This window comes from Capsaspora owczarzaki (genome assembly GCF_000151315.2).
Source record: "Capsaspora owczarzaki ATCC 30864 unplaced genomic scaffold supercont2.9, whole genome shotgun sequence".
NCBI lineage: Eukaryota > Filasterea > Ministeriida > Capsasporidae > Capsaspora > Capsaspora owczarzaki.
The window spans coordinates 1,080,413-1,099,532 of NW_011887300.1; the positions used below are offsets into that span (position 1 = coordinate 1,080,413).

The 19,120-nt window shown below is 53.9% G+C and overlaps 7 protein-coding genes across 7 annotated transcripts; 5 read left to right on the forward strand and 2 right to left on the reverse strand.

Moving 5' to 3' along the window:
- Positions 1-396: 396 nt before the first annotated feature.
- On the forward strand, positions 397-2,216 carry CAOG_05717 (tRNA isopentenyltransferase 1; the record flags this gene model as incomplete). Its single annotated transcript, XM_004346340.1, has 3 exons — positions 397-1,156; positions 1,262-1,790; positions 2,054-2,216. The coding sequence occupies 3 exons, from the start codon at positions 397-399 to the stop codon at positions 2,214-2,216; spliced, it is 1,452 nt and encodes a 483-aa protein (XP_004346390.1).
- A 259-nt stretch (positions 2,217-2,475) lies between these two features.
- CAOG_05718 (inositol polyphosphate 1-phosphatase-PA) lies at positions 2,476-4,124 on the reverse strand. The gene is made up of 2 exons (XM_004346341.2): positions 3,878-4,124; positions 2,476-3,532 (listed from the first exon to the last, which is right to left on the reverse strand). Exons 1-2 carry the CDS (start codon positions 4,084-4,086, stop codon positions 2,545-2,547), a joined length of 1,197 nt encoding a protein of 398 aa, XP_004346391.1. The 5' UTR covers positions 4,087-4,124; the 3' UTR covers positions 2,476-2,544.
- A 92-nt stretch (positions 4,125-4,216) lies between these two features.
- Positions 4,217-8,229, reverse strand: CAOG_05719 (hypothetical protein). The gene is made up of 11 exons (XM_004346342.2): positions 8,210-8,229; positions 7,307-7,491; positions 7,163-7,234; positions 7,017-7,088; positions 6,877-6,948; positions 6,733-6,804; positions 6,587-6,658; positions 6,438-6,509; positions 6,296-6,367; positions 6,057-6,229; positions 4,217-5,982 (listed from the first exon to the last, which is right to left on the reverse strand). The coding sequence occupies exons 2-11, from the start codon at positions 7,489-7,491 to the stop codon at positions 4,481-4,483; spliced, it is 2,364 nt and encodes a 787-aa protein (XP_004346392.2). The 5' UTR covers positions 8,210-8,229; the 3' UTR covers positions 4,217-4,480.
- Positions 8,230-8,936: 707 nt separating this feature from the next.
- Positions 8,937-10,981, forward strand: CAOG_08909 (hypothetical protein; the record flags this gene model as incomplete). The annotated part of the gene is made up of 8 exons (XM_011272269.1): positions 8,937-9,013; positions 9,074-9,157; positions 9,243-9,326; positions 9,400-9,483; positions 9,888-9,971; positions 10,062-10,145; positions 10,227-10,310; positions 10,402-10,981. 8 exons carry the CDS (start codon positions 8,937-8,939, stop codon positions 10,979-10,981), a joined length of 1,161 nt encoding a protein of 386 aa, XP_011270571.1.
- Positions 10,982-11,263: 282 nt separating this feature from the next.
- On the forward strand, positions 11,264-12,731 carry CAOG_05720 (methyltransferase type 11). The gene is made up of 2 exons (XM_004346343.2): positions 11,264-11,844; positions 12,300-12,731. Exons 1-2 carry the CDS (start codon positions 11,294-11,296, stop codon positions 12,544-12,546), a joined length of 798 nt encoding a protein of 265 aa, XP_004346393.1. The 5' UTR covers positions 11,264-11,293; the 3' UTR covers positions 12,547-12,731.
- A 78-nt stretch (positions 12,732-12,809) lies between these two features.
- Positions 12,810-14,148, forward strand: CAOG_05721 (transporter particle subunit trs31). Its single transcript, XM_004346344.2, has 5 exons — positions 12,810-12,906; positions 13,078-13,166; positions 13,387-13,574; positions 13,690-13,811; positions 13,942-14,148. The coding sequence occupies exons 1-5, from the start codon at positions 12,826-12,828 to the stop codon at positions 14,041-14,043; spliced, it is 582 nt and encodes a 193-aa protein (XP_004346394.1). The 5' UTR covers positions 12,810-12,825; the 3' UTR covers positions 14,044-14,148.
- Positions 14,149-14,375: 227 nt separating this feature from the next.
- On the forward strand, positions 14,376-17,788 carry CAOG_05722 (hypothetical protein). Its single transcript, XM_004346345.2, has 2 exons — positions 14,376-15,504; positions 15,603-17,788. Exons 1-2 carry the CDS (start codon positions 14,653-14,655, stop codon positions 17,733-17,735), a joined length of 2,985 nt encoding a protein of 994 aa, XP_004346395.2. The 5' UTR covers positions 14,376-14,652; the 3' UTR covers positions 17,736-17,788.
- The last annotated feature ends 1,332 nt before the right edge of the window (positions 17,789-19,120 follow it).

Here is a 19,120-nt window from a genome sequence, read left to right on the forward strand (position 1 = left end):
ATTTTTGTTGTTTCCAATTGAAGTGAAAATACAATTTTGTTTTTTCGTTCGTTTCCTCATATGGTAGCGGGTTCAGTTCTGAGTTTTATTGATTTTGACAGCTCAACCACGCGGTCTTTTCTGAGCTGCCTCGCTCTCTCTGCTCTGCCTCGCTCGTTGCTGCTGCTGCCGCCGCTGCCGCCCCCGCCGCCGCATCTGCATCTGCATCTGCACTCTGCACTGATTGCAAGCCGAGTCCCAGCCCCAGCACCCGCCATTGCAAGCCGAGTCGTGCCAGTCGTGCGTCATCGCTTCACGCTCCGCCCAGTCTCGCCCCAGCCGCTCAAACCGCCCCATCACAGGCCGTCGTCAGCGCACTTGCTCCCGTCATCGTCAAGTCTGGCTCTGCGCGGGAGGATGAGCTCGAGTTCCGCCGCCACCCATCCCCCGCCGCCTCCTCCGCCCACAGTAGTGGCACATGTGGACCAAGATCAAGTCGCCCAAGTCGCACCTCAAGCATCCCCAGTGTTGATCAATGCGCCGGTACTTGCCATTGTTGGCTGCACCGGCGTCGGAAAGTCCAAGCTTGCCATCGAGCTCGCAGAGCGCTTCAATGGCGAAGTGATCAGCGCAGATTCCATGCAGATATACAATGCACTGCCAATCGCAACCAACCGGGTCACATTGGAAGAGCAAGAGCGTGCAGTGCACCATCTACTGGCGCATGTCGACCCGTTCGACGAAAGCTACACCGTCGTGCGATTCCGCGATGAAGCGCTCGCCGCGATTGCGCAGGTGCATGCACGGGGAAAGCTGCCGGTGATCGTCGGCGGTACAAACTATTACATTGAGGCTCTGCTGTGGAAGGTGCTGCTGGACGAAGTGCCGGGCGTCGAGGCTGGCTGGCGCCGGATGCACGACTCGGCCGCCGACTTGCAAAAGCTGCTTCCGAATCTGGACGAAGAGAGTCCAGCAGCGCTCTATGCCGAGCTCCAGCGCATCGATCCCGTCATGGCCAGTCGGCTCCATCCAAACTCGGCGCGCAAAGTGCGCCGAAGCATTGAGGTGTTTCACCAGTATGGACAAAAGCACAGCGACATTCTCAAGTCGCAGCACAACGTTGTGCAATCGCTTGCGACTGGAGGGGTTGACGCCCTGACTGCCTCTTCCTCGGACGGTAACGCTGGTGGCGAAAATGAAGCAGCTGTCCGGAGCGACGATGGGAGTGACGAGGATTCCGACCAGCAGCCTGCGGAAACTGCCGCTGCCGCTGTGATGCCAGGGTCGCGGCCTCCTCCACGGTTTGCCCGCACCGCAATGATCTGGATTGACTGCGAGCAGTCCGTGCTCGACGAGCGACTGGACAACCGAGTCGTGGACATGGTATCGCAGGGCCTGATGGACGAACTCCGCGGCTTCTTCCGTGCCTGGCATCAGCGCTACCCTGCGCCTGACGGCCAGGCATTTGCTCAGATGAACTTTGCCAAGGGGATTCTTCAAGCGATTGGCTTTAAAGAGTTTGATGATTTATTCAAGTCCGAGTGGCTGCAGGCCGCTTCTTCCTCGAACAGCAGCAGCAGAAGCAGGAGCAACCCCGAACAGCCTCCCGCGCTCGCGGCGGCCGACCAGGCTGATGGCACTTCGCGAGCACGTCGAAAAGGCGATTCGCCAGACACATGGTCGGCCAACGACGGCGCTCCGCAGATCAAGCGATCGCGCACGTTGAGTGGAAGCCGCGGCGCGTCGGCAGTCTCCAGCCAGCAACAGCAGTTGGACGACGCATTGGCCGAAATGAAACGGGCCACGCGCAAGTACTCGCACAAGCAAATATCTTGGATTACCCGACGACTCTTGCCGTACAATTGGACGTCGCCGTTCGCGGCCGCACCCGTGCAAGAGGCCTCAGATTTGCCGCCGTCCAATGAAGCTGGCCGTTGTTGGCCCGAGTCGTCAGAAGCCCTGAAGGCCGCATTCCGAGTCTATGTTGTTGATAGCACAGACGTGTCCAAGTGGGACGAGACTGCTTTGCAACCGGCTTCGAGGATTGTCGAGGCACTGCTTCAGCCGCGCGCAGAATTGCCCGACCCCATTCTGGCTTCGCGACGCCAGCACCGTCTCGAGCTCGCCAAGACGACGATACCGTCATCGCCCTACCAGCCTGTCGAAATGGTCAAGCACGTGTGCAAGCTGTGCCAGCGCGATTTGTACGGCGCGGACGCGTGGAAGAGTCACATTGAATCCAACGCGCATCGAAAGCGACAGCGATCTCAAGCCAAGCGTGCAGCCTATACCGAGTATCTCAATACGCAAAAGGATCCGAGCAAGCGTCTGCAGATGGCGGCCATGGTTGTGGACGTTGTTAGTCCTGCGTCGTCGCCTCCCGCGCCAATCCAGCCCCCTTCGCAGCAGCAGCCCCATTCGCAGCAGCAGCAGCAGCAGCAGCAGCCCCAATAACTCAAATCAGATGGACATGACGAGAATGTCATTTTATCATGTTTGTACACTAAAGTCATTTTTTATTCTTGTTTTGCATTTCAACTTCCATGATGTCTAAACATTTTGTCATTACACCGACCAAAAGAACGCGTACGTGTCGTGGGCGGCGCGCGAGTCGGCAGCAAGAACACCGTCGGAATTGGCCCAGGAATGGATGGCCGGGTTGTCCATGGCCTGGTAGAGAACTTCGCGAGCCTCAGTCGGGGCAGCAGCAGCGGGGCGACGGAACACTGCACCCTGACGGCCGAGCGACCGAAGAATGGCGTGTGGGGCACAGCTGTCCCACTTGTAGGTGGAACCCTTCGAGAGAAAGTACGCGTCGGCAACGCCCTCGACCACAGTCAGCATCTTGTAGCCAGCGCCAGACGTGGCGCGGATTTGGATGCCACGGCTGGCAGCAACGGCCTTGATCGCGTCCGACTCGCTCCCACTCATGGTAACAACCGGGACGAGAGATCCGTCAGCGGTGTGGCTACGGTGCAGGCGGTGGTTTTGCGCAATCAACTCCTTGGCGTTGGAAGCGGTGACGGAAGCGGTGCAAATGCCCCACAAGTGTCGGCTGACAAACTTTCCGGCAGTGATGCTCGTTCCAGGCGCCGGGTAGAATGGCTGGCACATGGCGCCTGCAACAGGCAACCCACTGGCGCGCTCAAAGGCGCCAATCAGCACCACGCTCGTTGGCAGGCCCTCCGAGAAGATGCCGCCTTGCGGCTCCACCAGCGCTCCACGAATGTACTCGTTTGTGCCATCGATTGGATCAATCCAGATGCCCAGTGTAGAAGCATCGATGGTCGCCGTCTCAAAAGCAGCGCCGGCATGCGAAGCCGCGAACGATTGAGCCAGCAGTCCGTCGACATCAAAGTCGCTCAGCTCAATCTTTTGGTGCACAATACTTGCAAGCGCCGCAGCAGCATCGACATTCCCGTCGAGCACGCGCAGCAGCAGAGCTTGGGTCGCTTCCTGGGTCGCCTGGACTTCGAGCACGACCTTTTCACCCAGCGTGTTTGTGAATGTGTTGTTTTCCTCGCCTTGAACGTGCTCTTTGATTGCCGGGAATCTGTCAAACGAAGGAGACGAGTTTAAAAAAGGAGATGTATGTGAGTGAGGCACAACAGCGCATTGTTTTGACGAGATTTGTAGAATCTGAGATTGTAAAATGTTCCAGCGTTCAAAGCATAGCCTGATCACTCAAAACTGGGTCTACAATCGTTCATCGCTATTCTATCTTTTGCTTGTTATGATAATAACAGTACAATGATTTTTTCGATTTCTGAGATTTTTTTTTTCAACAATCTCCAACCACTCCCTCCACCAACCAACCAAACCCTTTGCTCTGTACCCCAAACGACGGCAACAGGCAATCCTTCCCCCTCTGGTGTTCGCTCTTGTTTTCAGGCTTTACGTGAGCGCAAGCTCGTGGCGGACTGCCTCCTGGATGAGCACGTCAGCGAGCGTCTTGAAATCCTGCGCAAATCGCTTGTTGGCAGCGTCGGCCTTCTTCTCCTCGATCAGCAGCGCAAACAGCGACGCATTGGCACGGCATTCGCGAGCAAGGCGCGCAGCTCGCTCGGCGGCGACCAGAAGCGCAGTCACAAAGTCGCGCGCACTCATCGTATGGAAAACGAGATTGGAAGCGAAAAAGACTGAACTGAATTGAATGGGATTGGATTTTGTTGAGAATCAAAGATCTGATGCGGCATGCACTTGGCGGATTTGACGACCATGCAATGGGCACGAGAGACAATGTGGAAGGGTTCAAGTGAAAGCGCTCGTGGCAGCACTTTGGAGCCTTCAGTTGAATTGTACATTGAAAACACAAAACAAAATCCAAGCGAGAATTCACGAGGATGACATAGCGGAAGAGAGGCATGCAAGGGGAGGCAAAAGCATCTAGAAAAGCATTCGAACAACATGGCAAACAACAACAAACAACAGACACGCCGTCTGCTGGAACGAAGGTGCGGCATCAATCGCCGCGTTTCGGGTTTGATCACACAAAAACAGACTATTCTTTGGGATTGGCGTACTCGACACCGCTGCCTGATGCTTGCGCTTCACTGGATGCAGACGCGTCTGTGACATACAGCACGGGGCCCTGGGTCGTGGAGCCGATCGGTTCGTACAACGGATGGTTGAACGTTTCGTAGGTCGGGTTGTCGAGAATTCCCACAGTGTCGTGATGAACAGACTCGTACGTCGGGTCTGATGTCGATTCACGTAGCTTGGTGGCCGTGTTGGTGTGTGCCGATGTCTTTGGTGAGCGACGACGCCGAAGGACCACCAACAGCACAAGCAACAAGAGGAGAGCAGCGGCGGCGCCACCAACCACTCCGCCAATCAAAGCCGCAGAAGTTGCACTACTTGACTCGTTTGGAGCACTGGAAGCAGCAGATGCAGCAGAAGCAGCAGAATCAGCCGATGTCTGCCAGACAGATGCAGCACTGGCAATTGATACAGACGCTTGTGATGCAAATGAAGCAGATGATGCCGAAGCGAGAGAGGCGGAGGATGCAGCATTGACGGAAGCACTGGATGCTGAGACCTCCGAGACAGCAGAAGCATCGGAAGCGAAAGAAGCGGATGAGGCGCTTGCAGCAGATGCACCTGAAGCCGAAGACGCAACAGCAAGGGAAGCACCGGATGCTGAGAGCGCCGAGGTGGCAGAAACATCGGAAGCGACAGATGCGGAAGAGGCGAGTGCAGCAGATGCAATCGAAGCAGAAGAGGCGGCCGCGACGGAGGCAGAGGACGCCGAGGTAGCAGAAACATCAGAAGCGACAGACGCGGCGACTTGCGATGCGATTGACGCTGAAGACGCAGTAGCGAGAGAAGCAAAGGATGCCAATGTAGCGGACACGTCGGAAGCCAGAGATGCGGATGAGGCGCCTGCAGCAGATGCCATCGAAGCAGTCGATGCAGCGGCGAGGGAAGCAACCGACGCCGAGGTGGCGGAAACTTCAGAAGCAACCGAGGCGGCGGCAGTTGAGGCATCCGAGGCAGCCGTAGCAGCTGAGGCAACCGATGCAGATTGCGACGATGCGATAGAGGCAGCCGACGCGATTGATGCAGACTGCGACGATGCGATTGAGGCGACTGACGCGATCGATGCAGACTGCGACGATGCGATTGAAGCGACCGATGCGAGCGAAGCAGACACGGCTGAGGCGACCGACGCGATCGATGCAGAGACGGTTGAGGCGGCCGAGGCAACCGAGGCGAGCGAAGCAGGCAAGGTCGAGGCGGCTGACGCAAGCGATGCAGAGACGGTCGAGGCAGCCGAGGCAGCCGATGCAGCTGAGGCAGATTGCGTGATTGCGTTTGAAGCCATGGAGGCAGCCGAAGCAATAGATGCGTTGGTGGCAGCCGATGCGAGGCAGTAGCCGACCATCATGTTATAGCCGTCGTAGCACTGAGTGCAGCTATTGGACGAGGTGCAGGTCAGACAATTGGTCCCGCAACACGCGCTGGACCCAGAGGCATAGCAGGTCGCGCAGGTTGTATCGCACTCTGCAGCGAAAACATATCAGCAAGAAGGAATCATGCAAGGAGGGGTGGGGACGGCAACCACCTCTCAAACTTACGGTATGGCTGGGATGCGGTGCCGTACATGCTGGGCGGAGCGACAGTGTTTCCACCGAAGGTCAGGTTGTTGGGGCTCAGATAGGTCCAGTAGTATGACGACAAAATCAAGCCGTTCTTCAGGCCCTTAAACAGCCCCGGCGGCAAAGTGGTGAAGGGATTGCCATTCAAACTCCTGCAAGGGCCACAAAGTGAGAGGCAAATCTAACATCCGTGCCGAATGGCTGCTTGGTTTGCTTACAAGTAAAACAGCGCAGTCATGCTGGTGAATGCGCTGGACGCAATGTTGGTGATCTTGTTGGAATCCAAGGATCTACAGATAGTGGATGAGTGAGAAAACCGGTGGTGCTTGGCTCATCACTCTTTTGGGTTTGCTTGCTTACAGGTAAGTCAGTGCAGACAGGCCAGCGAACGCGGTTGCGGAAATGCTGGAGATCAGGTTGTGGTCAATATACCTGCAAAATGGAGGCGCAAAGGAATGAGCCAGTGGTGCTTGATTACGACCAGTGCCTGTCCTTGTATGTTTTCTTACAAGGTGTTTACCGCAGAAAGGCCTGCGAATAAGTTTACGGGAATGCTAGTGAACTTGTTGGCATCGAGTCGCCTACAGAGCGCGTGTCGCAACCGAGTGAGTCACTTGCTCGCAGGGTTCAATGCTTTGTGTCGCTGCTTGCTTACAAGTGAGTCAACTTGCTCAGGCCTGTAAACCAGGCTGGAGAAATGGCAGTGAGCTGGTTGCTAGCCAGCTGCCTACAGATGGTGACGCAAAACCAGTGAGCTGTTTGATTGCGTGTGTGATTCTTCCTGTCTTGACTTGCTTACAACATGGTCAGCGAAGCCATGCCTGTGAATGCGTTTGCAGCAATGTCGGTGATCATGTTGCCAAAGAGACTCCTACGGAAACATGTCGCAAACGAGTCAGCTTTTTGTTTTTGTGCGCAATCTTCAACGTCTTTCCTTACAGTTGAATCACCTTGGTCAAGCCGAAGAATGCAGCAGGAGGAACGCTGGTGATCTGGTTGCTTGTCAGGTCCCTGCAGACACAGATGCGCAAACGAGTCAGAGTCGTCGGTGCGGGATTTGCAACACGACTTTGTTGCTTGCTTACAGCCAAGTCAGCGCGCTCAAGCCTGTGAATGCGTTTGCAGAAATGCTGGTAATTTGGTTGCTGGTCATAGTTCTATCGGCCGGATGTCAGTGAGGCGACCGAGAAGGGCCACGCTTCAACGCCAAATTCAACAGCAACGCGTACAAGTATGTTGTGGACAACGGGATGCCGGTTGGGATTTCGGTGAGAGACTTGCCAATGCAATTGACAGTAGTTCCCGAGCAGCTGCACACGGTGCAAGCATCGGCGGCTTGTGCCGGCTGGACGTGATGGACCACGCAGAGCAGCAGCACAAACAGCAAGGCAAAGGCAAACCCCTTTGTTGTCATCTGTTGATCAAGAGCCAAAAGGTGAGCACGCAGCTATTGAACAACCAGTCGTCCGCAAAGTCACCGTGCTAAGCGACAGTAAATATATATGTGTGTATGTGTATGTGAGTGTGTGGACGAATCATTTGGATGTGCGAGAGAGAGAGAGAGAGAGAGAGCGAAAAACGTGTCGGCGTGTGTCGGCCGAGACGCTGAATGCGGTTTTTCCCAAGAGTCACGCCGACGCTGCAAAACCAGTCCTCCACCACCACCACCACCACCTTCTCCATCCCCAAGTTGATCGTTTCCCACTGTGTTTGGTTGACAACAATCCGACTTCAAGAGAGCGGGAGGAAAGAGCGCGACCTCCCGCAGCATCAACGCTCAAACCCCCGCACCAACCAGCGGTTTGGTGTTTCTGCTCCGATTGCTGGGTTTCCCGGCTCCGCTTGCTGCCCGGCCTGCTGCTCCTTGCTTCCCCTCCGTCGCTCTTTCTCCTGCTTGATTGAAGCTATAGAGCGCTTTCCAAAGTGGGGCAGAGGGCAAGAAAGCACCGTCTGCATTTTTTGCGGCAGTTTGTGCGGGAGTGTGTTGTGTCGCGCCCAACCGCACTTTGTTTTTGTTTGTTCTTGTTTTTCGTTTGTCATTCCCTCGATTATTGCCTGCTATCAGAGACGAGATCAAATGGACTCGCTCTCATTCGAGCGTTGAGTGTTGCAATGCTGTTGTTGGCTTTTACTTGTTTGCAAAGAATGAGAGAGTGAACTGGAAGGAAAAGGAAAAAAAACACAAAACGAAAACAAAAGGATCAACAAAAACAAAAAGTCAAACAGCCACGCGCCGGCCACGCGTCGACAAAACCAACGCTTGACAACCGCCAATCACTTTGACTGCCGCTTGGCTGTCCATGTTGTGGAGAAGCGGCTTTTTCCTCCCTTGCTGATGGTAAAAACAAACAAATGGTGGGTTCAAATCGCAATCCCCACAAGAACAGACAACGATTGGCTGGATTGCTTTGTTGGGTTGTGGGTTGTTGCCTGCTTTGTTTGTTTGTTGGATGGCTGATTCAAGTACGCAGTCCTGGCATTCACTGCAAACGATGAGAGAAGAGAGAGTATTTGAGCGGAAAGGGGTTTTCAAGACTCTCTGCTCTGGCCTACTCGCCCTCGTTCTTCACAATGACTTTATGCATGCGATACTTTTGCATCCATTCCAGCATGCCTTGGTGGGAATTCGAATATTTCCGGTCATAACAGGCAGAAAGAATTGATGGCCGGTCAACGTGACGCGCTTTGATGGACCAGTCCAACGAGACTCAGGTTTGCACACAACATTATTTCACCATCTTGCTCGCCTATATGTGCCAGGTACGAATCTGAAAACAGCCGCGGTGAAAATGGATCGTTGTGACATTTAGCTACTTTTAGGTTCGCGGCTTCCAGTTATTTTCAACGAGAAGATCCAAAATGCTGTCGTATCAAAATATAACGCCGAGCCAGCGCGAGTTGTACGACAAGGTCAAGAATACACCTCGTTATTTCTGGTAAGAAGCAATCGAATGTATTGCAGAGTATAACAACGTGTGTCTTGACCAAATGGATAGTCGACATGGGGAACAGGTTGGCGATGCTGGAGCGCAGGCGATTGCTGAGGCACTTAAAGTCAACATGACAATTACCCAAGTCGAGTAAAACACCGTACTTTGATTCGTGCATGGGAGTGGGTGATTTCAGCAGAGGGTATTCAGAATACTTATGATGAGGGATGAACAGTCTTTGGCAGAATCAGATTGGCGAAGTTGGTGCGCGCGCGCTTGCCGAGACACTCAAAGTGAACGAGACAGTGACTTGGATCGCGTACGGCAGCTCACTTTGACTGATGCATGTTAGGAGCATTTTTCGAGTGCTCATCGACGGAGAGAATGAACAGTATTTGGGATAATCAGATTGGCGATGCCGGAGCGAGCGCGATTGCTGAGGCGCTCAAAGTGAACAAGACAGTGACCGAAGTCGTGTAACCCATCTCGCTTTGAGTGACGTATGTTAGTACAGCAGACCGAGTGCTCACTGTTGGAAGGAATGAACAGTTTGGGCGGGAATCAGATTAGTGATATTGGAGCGAGCGCGATTGCTGAGGCGCTCGGGGTGAACAAGACAGTGACCAGGCTCAAGTAAGGCATCTCACTTTGACCGATACTCGGGCGTGGGCGATTTCAGTAGAGGGTGTTCAGTACACTCTCTGACGGAGGTGATCTGGTAAGCCTGGATAAAAATCAGATTGGCAGTGCTGGAGCACAGGCGCTTGCTGAGGCATTCAAAGTGAACACGACAGTGACCGATGTCGAGTATGGCATCTCACTTTGAGTGACGTATGGTAGTAAAGCAGACCGAGTGCTCATTGTTGGAAGGAATGAACAGTTTGGGCGGGAATCAGATTAGTGATATTGGAGCGAGCGCGATTGCTGAGGCGCTCAAAGTGAACAAGACAGTGACCAGGCTCGAGTAAGGCATCTCACTTTGACCGATACTCGGGCGTGGGCGATTTCAATAGAGGGTGTTCAGTACACTCTCTGACGGAGGTGATCTGGTAAGCCTGGATAAAAATCAGATTGGCAGTGCTGGAGCACAGGCGCTTGCTGAGGCATTCAAAGTGAACAAGACGCTGGCATGGCTCAAGTAGGTTGCTCGTCTCCGATATTGAACCAGGATCAGCCATAGCTTGCTACGCCGTCATCCTACTCACCGATCGAGCGACAGTCTGTCATGGAATTGCATTGGCGATGTTGGTATTCAAGCGATTGCTGATGCATTCGAGTCCAATCCCACTCTGACTGATTTTTAGTAGGGCGTTTGTCCTATCAAGTCATGCTTTCAACCGATGGAGTGGCCCTTGCTGACTGATACTCACTTATGTTGCTTGTTCGTGGTACAGCATTGGCAACCAGTGTAGCCCTCTTGTACCCTCCTTGCTTCCACGATTGGCGACTGCTGACGAGCTTCAGGCCGTGTTTGGCTTGCTGACCAGCGGACGGGAGCTGGAGGATCAGCTTGCATCTCTACCGGCACTGCCGACTGAGATTGCCGATCTCATTATGGACGAAGCGTGTTACTGGCAAGGCCTGCGAAGAACCCGATGCAACATTTACGATGAACGTTTTTTGCAAGTCACAGTTCCGAGGAGCAGCACTGGGAATGCAATCCGTGTACAGGCAATGCAAGTGCTTCTTGACATGAAGTATGTTCGTGCCAAGAACCCAGAGCTGTACGTTGTTCAATTGATTGTCCGAGATACGCAAGGTGCTGTTCAATACGAATGCACTGCGAAACCGACTTTGGTCGATTCGACTCTCTGGCGTGTGACAATCCTGCCAGCCAACCATCCTGTCATTCGACAAATGCGCGAGGGCTGGACGGTTGACGTTCAACCCAGCAAGTGTACGGGCGGTGGGCGATTCGAGTCGCTTCATGTCGGATATATTGAAAGACAATATGTAAAATCCATGCGGATGTAAACTGCCCGCTTGCTTCGAATACATTGAGACACCTTGCTACACTCCATCGTAGAGTCGGTAGGGTACATTCACACCAAACGCCGGAGCACCAGCTTCGGCTAGGCTGGTCAGGCACATCCACAAATCGGTTGAAAGTGATTTCTTGCTTGCTTGCTTGCTTGCTTGCTTGCTTTGCCTCGCTTTGCGGATGCTTGGTTGGTTGACAGGTTCTTCTCTTTTGATCGAGCTGTCAAATCCGTTTTCAATTTCTCAGCGCCCATTTTCAATTTCTCAGTCACAATTTCTGAATCCAAAAGCCAACCGCACTCGCCAATGTCGTCCGAAATCCCGAACGCAGCTCGCTTTGCCTCCAAGGTCGACAACTACGTCAAGTACCGCCCGTCGTATCCCGTCGAGGTGGTGCGTCATCTCGAGTCGATTGGCGCCCTGCCGGCGGGTGCCGTCGTTGTCGATCTGGGTGCCGGAACGGGCATTTCCGCCAAGCTTCTGCTCTCGAACAGCGCCAACATTGCCAAGCTGTTTGCCGTCGAGCCGAGTGCCAACATGCGTGCTGCGGCCGAGGCGTCGCTGGCGGACGAGACTGCCGCTGGCCGAGTCGCCTTTGTCGACGGCTCTGCGCACGCCACGACGCTGCCCGACGCATCCGCGGACTTGATTGTGGCGTTCCAAGCCATGCACTGGTTTGATCCGGCGCAGACCCGGGCCGAGCTGCTGCGGATTGCAAAGCCCGGCGCCTACCTCGCTGCAGTCTGGAACCACCGCTTCACCGAGAACAATCCGCTCAACGCCGACCTCGACCAGCTGCTCGTGAAGCATGCAGTCGACTACGCCAAGGTCTCCCACGGCGCCTTGGAAGAGCACAAGTAAGTCGGGGGGAAATTTGCACAGAACTACGTGGAGTGATTCTGGTCGACGCTGTGCCCCCAACTCTGATATTTGGCCACAGTGCGTGTGTGGGGAGCAAGGGGCAGAAGTGGGGAGGGGGGGGGCTTGTGCTGCTCTCTGACCTTTCCGAGAGACTGGCAAGTCCGATCTGGCCAGCGACCCAGCTAATCCTCAGATTTAAGATCACTGAAGCAAACAACCGCGCAACCCGTTCGCTACATAAGCCGTGTCTGGGCTGCATCGATAGCGTTGAACGAACACTGTTCACTCACACGAACAACAAAAACACATCAGACCCAGCGAATAGACGAGTTGACATATCAAGCCCGAGAATTCAGAGCGCTTTTGGTTGTTAATATTTTGCGACTCTCTATTGTCCTGACCAATGCATGCATGCGTGTGTGTGCTTGGATTTTTCTTTCTTTTTCTTTAGGTTGCCTGCTTTCTTTGGCCCGGGCGAGATCAAGTGCTTCAAGAGCTCCAACTCGCAAACGTTTGATGAGGAAGGATTTCTTCGCCGCCAAGAGTCGTCGTCGTACTTCCCGGCTCCGACGCATCCCAACTACGACGGTGCAGTTGCCGCTGTGCGCGCATTGTACGCAAAGTACAAGGACGCTGAAGGCAAGATTACGCTCGTGTACGAGACGCGCGCCTACTACGCCAAGGTTCATTCGCAGTAACAACGTAACAAAGCAGGCTCGCCCCTGCGTTTCCGATCGGCCTCAAAACAAGGATAGATGCGTCATTGGATATTTTGTGTGATAGATTCTATTGATTGCAGTGAGCTTCGGGGAAGCGCTCACGTTCGACTGCTTGTGGATTTCAAATTCGATGAACGAATAGACTCAAATCTCGTTGTTCTCTCTCTCTCGTTCGCTCTCTTTCACTTCCCATCAACAACTAGCATGATATTGTGCATTATTCCAACCAACCAGTCCTCCATTTTGAACATTACCACAATGTCAAAGAGCAAGCAGCCGAACGCGCAGTCGGTTCCACTCAACATTGTCGACCGACCGCTGAGCCGCGGCAAGAACGAGGCATGGAAGCATCTGTGTTCGCCCCTTTGTATTGGATGACGGAGGTGGGGGTTGGGGGCGTTGGGTTGGAGGGAACTTGAGCGCTGGAACGACCCCGCAATGCAAACTCCATACAAATTGTTGATCCGCGTCGCTCACTCTCTGCAGCCCACTGGCTTTGTTGGAGCACAGGTCTCGATCAGTGCGTTTGCATTCTTGTTCTCGGAGATCATTCAGTACTGCCAAGGTCGCGTCGAGTCAAACACCGGCCTCGAGCGAAAGTAAGCTCTTTCAATGGCAATTCGATACGTCGATAACCAAGTCTGAGTTTTGTTTGTTTGTTTTTGTGGGGGTTTGGAGAGTTGAGAATAACACGTTTGATGTGTGGGGTTGAGTGCGGCGGCGTACGAGATGAGCATTTGAATGAGAATATTCCAATTTCTGGATAGTTGTTCGGAATACTGCTGTTGGGAACTAACTTAAATGCTGTACTTGACACAGATTGTCAGAAATCGGTCGACGTGTCGGCATTCGCATGTTTGAGTTGCTCAATGGACGCGAGAAGGGCGCAAAACGAGAAACAAGGCTCATCAACATTCTCCACTTTATCAACTCGGTCGTTTGGAAGACGCTGTTTGGCAAACCCGCCGACTTGCTTGAAAAGGCCCAGTCCGAGAATGACGATACATGTATGAAGGCGGGGGGGGGCCAGGAAGAAAACCGCGCGATGTGCAACATCGAGTTTGCAATGAATGAAACCTGGCTCACGATGGAGAATCGTCTCTGTTTCTCTGCCATTGACAGATATGATCTCGGATAAAGATCTGCTGGTCAATCGGTTCATTTCGGTACCGAAGGACTACGGACTCAACTGTGCGGCGTTTGTCGCTGGTGTCGTGGAAGCCATTCTTGAAGGCGCCATGTTTGTAAGGCCTTGGACGTTTTCACGAGCAAAATTCAATCCCTTGACTGTTTTCGTTGCTGATCTCTGGGTTGTTGCTTGTTTGTTGTCTGTTGCCTGTTGTTTGTCGTTTGTTTGTTTGACTCCCGCACCAGCCCGCACGCGTTTCCGCCCATACAACAGAGAATGGTACAACCATCCTCATCGAGTTTGAGCCAGCTGTCATTGCACGCGAGAGGCAATTGGAAGGCCGATAGTGCTCCCCAGATTGCTCACTGAAAGTCGCTCGTTGCATTTTGTACCGAGAATTGCTGTCAACAGATTGTCAAATGAAAATAGATCAAGAATTATCACAATGGAGAAGGTTGCCGTTAGATTTCAATCCCAGTGGTCGTGCCATGCTGGATTGACGCATAATCGATCGTTAAGAAGGCTTCCAGTGCAAAGCGCACTCGCTGAATGGAATATGGATTGTCGCTGCGATTCAGGAAATGAAAAAGAGACTGGGAGCGGATTATCGCTGGAACATTGCTCGAATCAACGAAAGAGAAACTCAAACTCAGTTCAAATTGTAGGCCAGTCTAACTCTCTCAGAAATCTTGCTAGATGTCTGAAACAGTAGAGCCAATACAACGCTTCCAAAACCTGGGACACGCAATCTCCTGGCAAAGCTCTTTGTTCGCACCTGGGACGCCCAATGCAAGGCCGAACCAAGCGCTGGTGCTATCGCGGGTTCGGGTGTCGCCGGTCTGCCTCCTCTGTCCAAGGCCAAGAGCAAGAGCAAGGGCAAGGACGACCGAACCGCGTGTGCTGCGGGACCGTCCAACGGATCTCATGCTTCAGCCTCTGCAGCAGCCCCAGCCACGATGACTGCATGGACGCACGATACTCGCTCGGGTGCAGCTCTGCTCGCGATGCTTCCGCCAAATGTTTGCGAGAAGCAGCGTCCCAAGATTGCCAACGGAAAGCCGGAAACCTGGGACACTACTGTGCTTGCATCCATCCTCTTGAACGTGTTGCCGCTCAGCGAGAACGATCGCAGTGCAGTCCGCGAGATTGTCGAGTATCGCAACGACTTTGCTCATGCCACGGCGTCTGAGATTACGCCGCTCGAGTACGCGAGAATCCGCGACGGACTGCGCGCAGCCCTCGTCGACAAACTGGCCACGGATGCCGCCGAATTCGACGCCTGCATCATCGAAACACTGCACAGAGTGTCGGCGCCCGCACCAGACGCCGTCGCGGCTGCAGAGCGCGAGAAGGCTGCTGGCAACGAGCTGTTCAAGCAAAACGCATTCGACGAAGCCATCAAGTGCTACACCGCTGCCCTCCTTCGCGTCGAGCATTATCCGTTCGAGCTTACTGCAATCCTCCTGACCAACCGCGCCACGGCTCATCTGAAACTCGCACATTTCGTCGAGGCCAAGCATGATGCCAAGCGTGCGCTTCTGCAGGGCACGCCGGCGTTCAAGGCACACCTCCGTCTGGCAGAGGCGTATCTGAAGTGCGGCAAGCACACCAAGGCCTGCAAGCACGCCGAATGCGCGTACAGTGGCTTCCAGCCGGGTACTGCCGAGAAACGCCTAGCACGCGAGCTGCTCGACAAGTGCCGCCTTGAGCGCGCCATAATCGAACGTGGGGAGGACCAGAATTCAGCGTATTCCGCGGCATTTCTGAATGCGGCCGAGTCTCCGTTCCGCCAGCGAGACGTGGCCCGAGTGGGCGGTCAAGCGACCGCTGAATCGTCTGCGTCACCCTTGTCCTCTATGACTGAGCGCCAGTTGACCGAACAAGCACTCGAGTTGCTAATATGGAGGAGCTCCAGCTGAACGTCCAAGCACACAAGTTGCGAGATGATGGCAAGTTTGCACAGGCCTATCCACTCTTTCTGCGTCTGGCGCAGCTTGGCAACGCGATTGGCATGTACAACGTTGGTCTTTTTCTGATGAATGGGCAAGGAGTTGCTCAAGACATCGCGCAGGCAACTGCCTGGTTTGAGAAAGCGACGCAAGTCCCGATTCGTGATGACCAGGAGTTCAAGGACCAGCGGGCCGCGATAGGATTAGCGTTTGTTGCGCTCGGCAACAATCACTTCAATGGTATCGGCTGCTCCAAAAATTTACGCTTGGCGTTAACCTACTACCAGCGTGCTGCCGCTCTCGAGGCGCCCATGGGCTACAAAATGCTTGGCCTGTATCACTGGGAGGGCGTCGATGAATTACCCGTCGACCGGGCGCTCGCGCGAGATTACTTCCGCCTTGCAGTTGAAGCCGGGAGCCATGAGAGTATGACCAACATGAGCTTGCTACTACGCGACTTGGGCATGTTGGAACGCGCAGCGCAGTGGGCAGACACGGCCGAAAGGTTTGGCATTTATGCAGCTACCGCGTTGGCATCGGAGATTCGATCGACTATTCAACGAGTAGGCCCTAAAGCCCTTCAACAGGTCCAAGAATTTTGCAATATGATGCCTCGGCTCCGCGCTCCTCCGACTTTGCTACCGTTCAACCAGTATCCCACGCTGGACGAGCTGGAGGCCATCGCCTCGCCGACTGTCTACCTGAGCAGTCTGATCAGTGCCAAGCGTCAGCTGATCGCTGCGATCGATGAATTTCGCAGGAACCCAGTGACAGCCGACAGCACGCGTCGCCTCATTTCGCGGGCAGCGAGCGCCAGGCGTACCGTTGACGGCGGGCTTGTTTGTGATCCGGAAAGTGCGGCAGTCCTTCAAGTCATTCTCGAGCAATCACATCCAGACGAGACCTTGGAACATGACAGACGTACTCTGCTGTCTGGCACAGAGGTTGAGTACGCGATCTCGGCTGCCAACCAATACTGCGAGGACAGCTTCCTCAACCTGCGGACCGGGTGCCAGCTGATGTTTGATTCCTCAGACAAAGACAAAGAAAAGGGACTGTTCTATCTGCGCCGCGCCTTCCAGATCGTGGCCAACCGCAGCGAGAACGACCTTGAGCGACTTGACGTGACGTATTCACTGGGCACTGCGTACCGGATCTGTGACAAGCCCGAGCAAGCGCGCAAACTCTTCATGCAATTTCTCGAGCACAGACACCTTGGTCATCGTAAAGTATGCGAAGCGTACTTTCAGCTGGGAATCCTGGCTCTTATGCGCCATGATTCTGTCGAGCAAAGTTGTCGTGAAGCGCAAACGCTCCTCGATCTGGGCATTGCGGCACAGCACACCTTGCCGGGATTTCTGCAGCCACGCCACAAGTCACCCAATCGTGAGCTGCTCGAGGACCTTTTGGCCATGTTCGCCAAGCGGTACCCTGCCGTCCCTCAAGAGGGCGGCCATGTATTGGCGGGACCTCGTGCTCCTGAAGCCTTAATGCCGCGTGGTCTCTCCTCCAAGGTCCTTGAAGTGTATCGCTCGTCGCGCGTGAAGTTTCTGAAGGAGGCCCAACACATCAAGCCTACGTTCACATTCACAACACCCAGCGAACACATCACCTCTGCTGACACTTTGCCCCTCTCCCCGATTCAAATCGACGAGATGTTTCTCCCTTGCGTCGAAAGGCTGTATCACAACCGTGTCGTTGAGTGCGTGATTGTGGGAAGTGGCTTTCGCGTGACCCCCATCTCGTATATTGTCGAAGACTCATCGCGAGCTCCGGCCATATTGAGCATCTACAACCTCTCTGCGGCGCAAGAGAGGTTGCTTGTGCCTGGCCGAGTTATCAAGATCATTTCTCCGTTGGCACGTGTGCCACAGTCGGGCCCGATATGCATTCGTGTCGATGACCCTCAGCACCGCTTGTTTATTGGTGATCACATCCCGCTGTGTTGGTTCTGCCTCAAGCAGCAAGAAGCCTCTCTACTCATGACGTGCGGACGATGCAAGCAGGCGAAGTACTGCTCCGAGACGTGTCAACGAAGCGACTGGCAGCAGAACGGCCACAAGTTTTTATGCACGGCGTCCACCCGTTGACACTCTGCATGTGTTTGTGTGTGTGTGTGTGTGTGTGTGTGTGTGTGTGTGTGTGTGTGTGTGTGTGTGTGTGTGTGTGTGTGTGTGTGTGTGTGTGTGTGTGTGTTCTTCTCCCTCTGGCTGGGATGTTGTATTGTATTCCAGCAACCAATGTTTACTGTCTGTTTGTCGTCCATTTCAATTCGGTTCAGTCGTTGTTTTGCTTTGACAGAATTTCAACCATTCAGTTGCACTCGCTTCTGAGTCGTGCAGCAACATGGCAACCACCACAGACCCAGAATTGCGGTCTCGGCGCGTCAATTACTGGCGGATGAAGTCTGTCTTTACATTTGCCGAGCTGGTGCTCCAGCGCCTGTTTGTCGCGACGTGGAACCGAGCATCTGAGACTGACGACCGCAACTGAACATGTCGAGACGAAAGAACCAATAAACCAAACCTAAAACCCCGAAAAAGTGACAAAATGCCATTGCGCCATCGTATTCGCCTCGGCTCGTTTATTCTTGACGTTCATGTTCATACTCGCCGAGCAAAGTGGAACGATGCAGAGAGCTTGGTCGCAGCAACAACAACTTTCGAGTTCATTCACTGAATCACTCGCCCGCTTTTGATCTACTTTGTGTGCTTTGTGCGGATGCCCTAACTTTCGTAGTACGATTTTCAATGTGTTCAGAACAATATGGGTTTTTCCATTCGCATGGTTTATGCATATTGTCTTTCAATATATCCGACATGAAGCGACTCGAATCGCCCACCGCCCGTACACTTGCTGGGTTGAAAGTCAACCTTCCAGCCCTCGCGCATTTGTCGCATGACAGGATGGTTGGCTGGCAGGATTGTCACACGCCTGAGAGTCGAATCGACCAAAGTCGGTTTCGCAGTGCATTCGTATCGAACAGCATCTTGCTCATCTCGGACAATCAATTTAACAACGCACTGCTCTGAGTCGTTGGCATCGACATGCTTCATGTCAAGAAGCACTTGCATTGCCTGTACACGGATCGAATTCCCCGTGCTGCTCGTTGGCACAGTGACGCTCAGACTATCAAAATAACAGGCTCGATTGGTGCGCTGCACGCCTTGCCAGTAACACGCTTCGTCCATAATGAGGTCGGCAATCTCAGTCGGCAGTGCCGGTAGAGATGCGAGCTGATTTTCCAACTCCGGTCCGCTGGTCAGCAAGCCAAACACGGTCTGTAGGTCGTCAGCAGTCGCCAATCGTGGAAGCGAGGAGAGTACAAGAGGGCTACACTGGTTGCCAATGCTGTACCACGAACAAGCAACATAAACGAGTATCAGTCAGCAAGGGCCACTCCATTGGTTGAAAGCAGGACTTGATAGCCAGCTCTACCGAAGCTCAGTCAGAGTGTGATGGAACTCGCGTGCAT

What these genes read in the sequence shown, in the direction of transcription:
- CAOG_05718 (XM_004346341.2), bottom strand. Translation starts at nt 4,086, where the DNA reads ATGAGTGCGCGCGACTTTGTGACTGCGCTTCTGGTCGCCGCCGAGCGA. An exon ending in CGCCACGAGCTTGCGCTCAC is followed by an intron (nt 3,533 to 3,877) that starts GTAAAGCCTGAA and finishes TTCGTTTGACAG; the next exon opens with ATTCCCGGCAATCAAAGAGC.
- CAOG_05719 (XM_004346342.2), bottom strand. Translation starts at nt 7,491, where the DNA reads ATGACAACAAAGGGGTTTGCCTTTGCCTTGCTGTTTGTGCTGCTGCTC. An exon ending in TTGACCAAGGTGATTCAACT is followed by an intron (nt 6,949 to 7,016) that starts GTAAGGAAAGAC and finishes ATGTTTCCGTAG; the next exon opens with GAGTCTCTTTGGCAACATGA. An exon ending in CTTTCTGCGGTAAACACCTT is followed by an intron (nt 6,510 to 6,586) that starts GTAAGAAAACAT and finishes TCCATTTTGCAG; the next exon opens with GTATATTGACCACAACCTGA.
- CAOG_05720 (XM_004346343.2), top strand. Translation starts at nt 11,294, where the DNA reads ATGTCGTCCGAAATCCCGAACGCAGCTCGCTTTGCCTCCAAGGTCGAC. An exon ending in GGCGCCTTGGAAGAGCACAA is followed by an intron (nt 11,845 to 12,299) that starts GTAAGTCGGGGG and finishes CTTTTTCTTTAG; the next exon opens with GTTGCCTGCTTTCTTTGGCC.
- CAOG_05721 (XM_004346344.2), top strand. Translation starts at nt 12,826, where the DNA reads ATGTCAAAGAGCAAGCAGCCGAACGCGCAGTCGGTTCCACTCAACATT. An exon ending in TGAGCCGCGGCAAGAACGAG is followed by an intron (nt 12,907 to 13,077) that starts GCATGGAAGCAT and finishes GTTGGAGCACAG; the next exon opens with GTCTCGATCAGTGCGTTTGC. An exon ending in GTCCGAGAATGACGATACAT is followed by an intron (nt 13,575 to 13,689) that starts GTATGAAGGCGG and finishes TGCCATTGACAG; the next exon opens with ATATGATCTCGGATAAAGAT.
- CAOG_05722 (XM_004346345.2), top strand. Translation starts at nt 14,653, where the DNA reads ATGACTGCATGGACGCACGATACTCGCTCGGGTGCAGCTCTGCTCGCG. An exon ending in GCCAGCGAGACGTGGCCCGA is followed by an intron (nt 15,505 to 15,602) that starts GTGGGCGGTCAA and finishes GCTAATATGGAG; the next exon opens with GAGCTCCAGCTGAACGTCCA.